Source organism: Vipera ursinii (genome assembly GCF_947247035.1).
Source record: "Vipera ursinii genome assembly, chromosome: 4".
Classification (NCBI taxonomy): Eukaryota; Metazoa; Chordata; class Lepidosauria; order Squamata; family Viperidae; genus Vipera; species Vipera ursinii.
The window spans coordinates 8334280-8339978 of NC_139514.1; the positions used below are offsets into that span (position 1 = coordinate 8334280).

Below are 5699 nucleotides of genomic sequence, written 5' to 3' on the forward strand. Positions count from 1 at the left end.
ATTAGAATGCATGGAATCATGCAACAACCTTGTTTTGAATATAGGTAGTCCTCGACTTACAACCACAATTGGGGCCAGAATTGCTAAGGCAGTTCTTAAGTGAGTTGCACCCGATTTTACAGCCATTTCTGCCCCAATTAAGTGCACTGCTGCGGTTCAATGAATCATGGTTAAGTGAATCTGAATTTCCTCATTGAGTTTGCTTGTCAGAAGCCAGCTGGGAAGGCTGCATCTGTCATAAATACATGTGAAGTTCCTGAATGTTGACGATGTGACACAAGAGATACCCCAATGCTTGTTAAGTGTAAGCACCGGCTATAAGTCAATTTTTTTCACTGCCATGGTAGCTTTGAACAGATGCTAAACGAATGATTGAAAGTAGATTTTGTAAGGATTTTGTTTTCTTTTTTAAATCAGCAGCCTCTTTCCCAGATAAGGTGGGGAAAATATACATATTACGCTTTTGAGTTGGTATAATTCAGCCATAGCTGAAGCATGTCACTGCACATACTTGTTTTTTTATAGTGATCAACATTTACAAAATCATTTGTGAATGCAGAAATGCTGGGTTTGCTCATTGTTGTTTAAACCTGTCAGTTTTTTTAATCTTGTGTTAAGTACATTTTTAAACAGTATAATATACAAATATATGAGATCTATAAATTTTGCCTGAGTAAAAGGATATGATTAGTGGTTATTTATTTTCTATACCAGGCATGTCAAACTGCAGGATGCGTCACGCCGAAACCGCACCCACCCCATTGGTGGCAATGGGGAAAAAGTCCCAATACGCCACGCGACATTACGTGACCTTGTGAGTTTGACATGCCCGTTCCACACTAAAAGAAATATTCAATTCTTGGTTTTTACTTCTGCAATTTTTATGTTAGGTAAACCATCCTGGGAGCATGTGATGAAAAATGATACAGAAAAATTAAAGCTTTCTAAATAAATACTGCTAGAGCATTTATCAATCACAGAAAAAACCCTCCGAGCACTGATATAAATCCATCCCCAACCAGAAAAATACACATAATTATATTGGTTAATCTACAATTCATCTCTTAACACCGCACAAATCATTTCTGAATGAGCCACACAGCTAAACCACTATTTTATAGAAAATTAAGGGATTTGATAAAAAAGCAGCCTTGAGTCTTTGACTGAAAGGTAAACATTTTTAATTTGAATAGCTGTCCTCATAAGTACACCTGAATTACTTACACAGAAACACTGACATATTTTTGAAGTACTATTAGGATATTCCATTCAAGGCTTTAATTTCAAGAGATATTCAATCAACTGGTTAACAAGGACAAAATATTTGCAAATCTATTTGGCTCGAATATATTTTAGTAGGCACTAAAATCCTTGCAGGTCTTCACTTCCGGGCTTTTGGCTAAGCAAATGTGTCACTCACTTTCTATGCTGAGAATGGTATTCAAGGCAACAGTTTATTTTTCAACGCACACATGGTTAAATACCCAGAATATTTTTTTAATCTCACAAATACTTTTAAATCATACAAAAGAAAAGAGGATTCAATTTCACAATGTAACATTAACAACTTCTGTGAAAAACAATTAAAAAATGCATTTGCTTCTTGAAATACAACCGCAGAGAAGTATGTGTCACAAATCTTTCCTCCTGTTGGCCCATGGCTATCAACCATAGAAAAAATGAACCATTAAATTTGATCGAGTCCCAAGAGAATAAATAAATGAATTATGGAAAATGAATTGCTGCCATTTAAAAATATTGAAGCATGATTAAAAACTGAGAAACTCCTTATCTACCTTTTCATATTTCAGTTTATTATCTGGCAAGGACTACTGCATTTAGAAGACTTCTAAAAAATAGCCACAGTTATTAAGTATAAGATAATATCAAGAAATGAATTGGCAAAGAAATTAGTTCTCTGCCACACTGCAGCTGCCTTAAGAAAAGACTTGCCAAGTTTCCTTGTAGATGCTCCTACTGATTTAGAGATTGGAATATGTACATTTATATAGCAGATGTGACAACAGAGGGGTAAACAGCTGCATCAATTAGAATTAAAATCATCTTTGCAGCAATCCTAATTCTTAAATTGGAAAATTTAAGGTGTGGTCGAGCTAGTCATCTGATACATAAATAACTTTGAAGAATTTAGTAAATTTCAGAATAGGAATAAATGAAATGACCAGTGAGAAAGCAAATGCTTTTTTTAAATGCCACTTTTCACATCAGTATATTTAATTTCTTGCTAGATTGGATTAGTTGCTCAAAACATTAACGTTACCCTGTTCGGTGGTTGTTGTTTTTTTCAAAGTGAAATACAGCCAATGCCCTGTTACCTTGCTCCCTTTTTCTCATACTACCTTTTAAAATAAAGCAGGAAGGGGTGGCCAGCAGCTGGTCCCGTCTCTTCTGCCCATGACAGCTGTATCCACTTCAGCATAAAGAAAAACAAGGATGCTAAATATACACATACTTCATTAAACAGCAAGGTTTCACAAAGAAAATCTTGTGGTTGAACACATATCGAGTGCAACAGATTTTGAAGAAGTTTGCATTTCATTTGTAGGGGGAAATATTCATCTGTTTCTAATTCAAGACGAGAGGAAACCTTTATTTTTCCAGGTTTAACATTCTTTGTGAATCCTCACTTTACATTATTTCACAACCCTTATGTCCCCAATTTACAGAAGTTTAAATATAAAGCATTTAAACACAGCAGACAGTCGATGCAGGGAAAACACGTGCTAGCCCCCAAACCAGCATGAGTTTGTCGGCAGAAAATCTTCCTCCACCCTAGACAGGAACAATTGCATAAATGTGTGTGGGGGTGTGGATAATGTTCATTTACTTTTTCCTTATTTCTGAAAACTTCAAACTGGCATGCCACTTTCATTTTAGTAGTTTAGTGAAATGCAGGTCCCGCTTTAAGAGACCTACATGAGACTTTTAAAACTAAACAAAATTCACTAGACTAAAATATTTCTAGGTAGTCTTCAAAATGCATGCAGCGATGTAGTGAAAGAACAGTGACATTACTAAAACAACCTGTCAGTTTATTTGCTTCCTTGCAGATAAGGACACATTATTATAGTAACTGAACAGCCAAGTATATGGACAAATAATCCATCTGTTGTTAACTGGAAAAGCTTATAGCAATTGCCTCATTACTAAATGTTGTTAAAGCTGTGAAACTCAGTAGTTTACTCCACTAGAAAAGTCCAAGTTCTAAAGTAAATGTTGAGGTATATTTTATTTCTTTAAAGATATACTCACATTGCCTCAAAAACAATGGTCTTGATTCCCCTTTCACCACGCAACACATTGCTAAATGTACATTTAGCAGCGTTTCCCCCCCCATAATCTTAACCTATTAAAATACTACATAAAATAATGTCTACATGTGTTTTGTCAGGAACATGCTAAAAATTTAGAATGACAGGGAAAAATAGTGCCATTACTTGAAACTTGATTAATCAAAATTAACTTGATTCTAGGAAATGCCTGCGGAGCTACTTCTAGTTCCTGGGCCAGACCAAATATTTGTGTAAAGAAAAACAGGCTAAGTACCAATGCAAACTGCCCGATACCACATTATGGGAATATTATGGATCCTTACCAGGTTGCGAGGTGGCAAACGACTGTTCTTTTAACCCCTACACAACGGAGCCTGGCAGGGCAAGCACCTAAAAGAGAAACTGTCAGAAAAGTTTAATAGTAATGTATAACAGATGCCTTACAATTTCACATGCATGTTTTTGTTTTTTTTAAACTGCCTGCTGTGCATTATTACTATTTGGATGTTAAGTCTCTCCAGTGAAGACGTTGAAGTTTATGCATTTTATTTTCAGCTTCTTTTAAAGCAACAGAGCGGGCTAGATTATTTTTTTAAAATCTATCCCACCGTTTATTCATTTCATGGGCCCATTCTTAACCACCACTGTCTACCTGCTTTGAAGGGTGCCCGTGCTGCAGTTCAGTGACAAGAGCTGTTTTTGATCAATGTGTGTGCCTGCAAGCATTTCAGCAGCGACGACAACACTGCGGCCGTCCTGGACACCACCCCATCCTGACACAGCAAGATGATCTTCCAACACAAAGGGGGGGGGAGTTTTGCATTTCTTCCCCCTCCACTAAAGCAACAGCGGCTCTACCAACAAGCCAGTTTTATCATCACTTTCCCCATTTATCTAGGTTTTCTTTTTAAATCCTCTTCCTCTTCTCTGTCTTTCTCACTCTCTCTCTCTCCTAACTGCATCCTCCGCTAGCACCCCCTGGATGACGGCAAGCAGGCAAGAGACCCCCGAAGTGTTTTGCTTTTGTTTTTTTTAAGTTCTGCGTAGGCCCGAAGAAGTGGAAATACTTGACCCTACATTATGGAGAGCAAGGAGGGGGCAGCAGCAGGAGGAAGAGGAGCGGCCGCCCAAGTCTCCGAGCTGGCCGCCCGCTTGGCGCAGAGAGAGCAAAACTCCACCGAAAGGTGGTCGCGGTCCACGTGGAGGCAAACGCCACCGGGGCTGCCGGACGACGGGCGCAGCTTCTCCTCCACCGCCGGGTCTTCCGCCCGGACCGGGAGCGCGTAGTCGTGGTCGCCGTTCTCGCCGAAGGCTCCGGCCGCCGCCGCCGCCGTCTCCTGGAAGAGGCTGGTGCTGACCCTCATGCGGAGCCCCAGGCTGCCGGCTCCGTCCCCGGCCAGGCGGCCGAGCAGGCGGCCCAAGGCGCTCTGGTTGGCCAGCACGGCCCGCAAGTAGCCCGTCTCCCGCTCCAGGTCGCGCAGGCGGCGGCAGAGGCCGCGGTTGCGGTCGCGCAGCTGCCGGTTCTCGGCGGCCAGGCTTTGCAGGCGCGTCTCCAGGCCCTGCACGTAGAGCTTCTTCTTCTGCCGGTTCAGACGCGCCGCCGCCGCCGCCTTCAGACGGTTGCTGCCCGGCCGCGCCGGCCTAGAAGAAGAAGAAGACGACGACGACGAGCTGGAAGGCCGCGCCGCCGCCGCCTTCTCGGCCGGCGGACTCGCCCCGCCCCAAGCCGGAGGAGAAGAGGCCTCGCCGCCGCCGCCCACTACCGCCGCCTCCAGCCAGGCGTCCAGCTCCAGCCCCGCCGGGAAGAGCAGCTCGCCCTCGTCCGGCTCCTCCAGGGAGTCCTCGGCCGCCATCGCCGCTTCAGTCTCCTCTTCGGTCCGCCGCTCGGCCGCCGGGCTTGGAAACGAGCAGGCCGCGGCCGGCTCTCCGGGCCTTCCCTGGCCCGACGAGGCCGCTAAGAGCTGGGCCAGGCTGTGGCGCATCACAGCGGCGAGGCCGAGCCGGTGCCCCGGGCCCCGGTGGCGATGAAACAAACGGTGGGCCTTGCGGTCAGGCCCGCCTCAGCGTCGCTCTCCCTGAGGCGGCGGCGGCTAACTTCGCCGCCGGCCTCGCCCGTCCTTCTTCACGCGACGGCCTTCGCCAACCGCCCACGGCGCGACTGCGACTGCGCACGCTCCGGCACTCTTCCTGAGCATTCTGGGAGTAGAAGTCCGGCAGGGGGAAGAGGCGTGGCTTCAGGCGGGTTGTTTGTTTTACGCGGAACCTATTTAAAATTGTGAAGTGAAGAAGAAGTGAAGTGAAGAAGAACTAAAGAGCCTCTTGTTGCGGGTGAAGAAGGAGAGTGCAAAACTTGGATTGAAACTAAACATTAAGAAAACCAAGATCATGGCATCTGGCCCTCTCAAT

The 5699-nt window shown here is 44.3% G+C and overlaps 1 protein-coding gene across 2 annotated transcripts; it reads right to left on the bottom strand.

Moving 5' to 3' along the window:
- Nucleotides 1–1164: 1164 nt before the first annotated feature.
- On the bottom strand, nucleotides 1165–5464 carry CREBZF (CREB/ATF bZIP transcription factor). Of its 2 annotated transcripts, none has more exons than XM_083361474.1 (3): nucleotides 4371–5464; nucleotides 3617–3695; nucleotides 1165–2793 (listed from the first exon to the last, which is right to left on the bottom strand). In XM_083361474.1, exons 1-2 carry the CDS (start codon nucleotides 5273–5275, stop codon nucleotides 3647–3649), a joined length of 954 nt encoding a protein of 317 aa, XP_083217600.1. In that variant the 5' UTR covers nucleotides 5276–5464; the 3' UTR covers nucleotides 1165–2793; nucleotides 3617–3646. The 2 variants fall into 2 exon arrangements, with proteins under 2 accessions (XP_083217600.1, XP_083217599.1); XM_083361473.1 differs by having other exon boundaries at nucleotides 1165–2431; nucleotides 4371–5463.
- Nucleotides 5465–5699: the final 235 nt, after the last annotated feature.

What these genes read in the sequence shown, in the direction of transcription:
- CREBZF (XM_083361474.1), bottom strand. Translation starts at nt 5,275, where the DNA reads ATGCGCCACAGCCTGGCCCAGCTCTTAGCGGCCTCGTCGGGCCAGGGA. An exon ending in CCCTCCTTGCTCTCCATAAT is followed by an intron (nt 3,696 to 4,370) that starts GTAGGGTCAAGT and finishes CTTTTCTGACAG; the next exon opens with TTTCTCTTTTAGGTGCTTGC.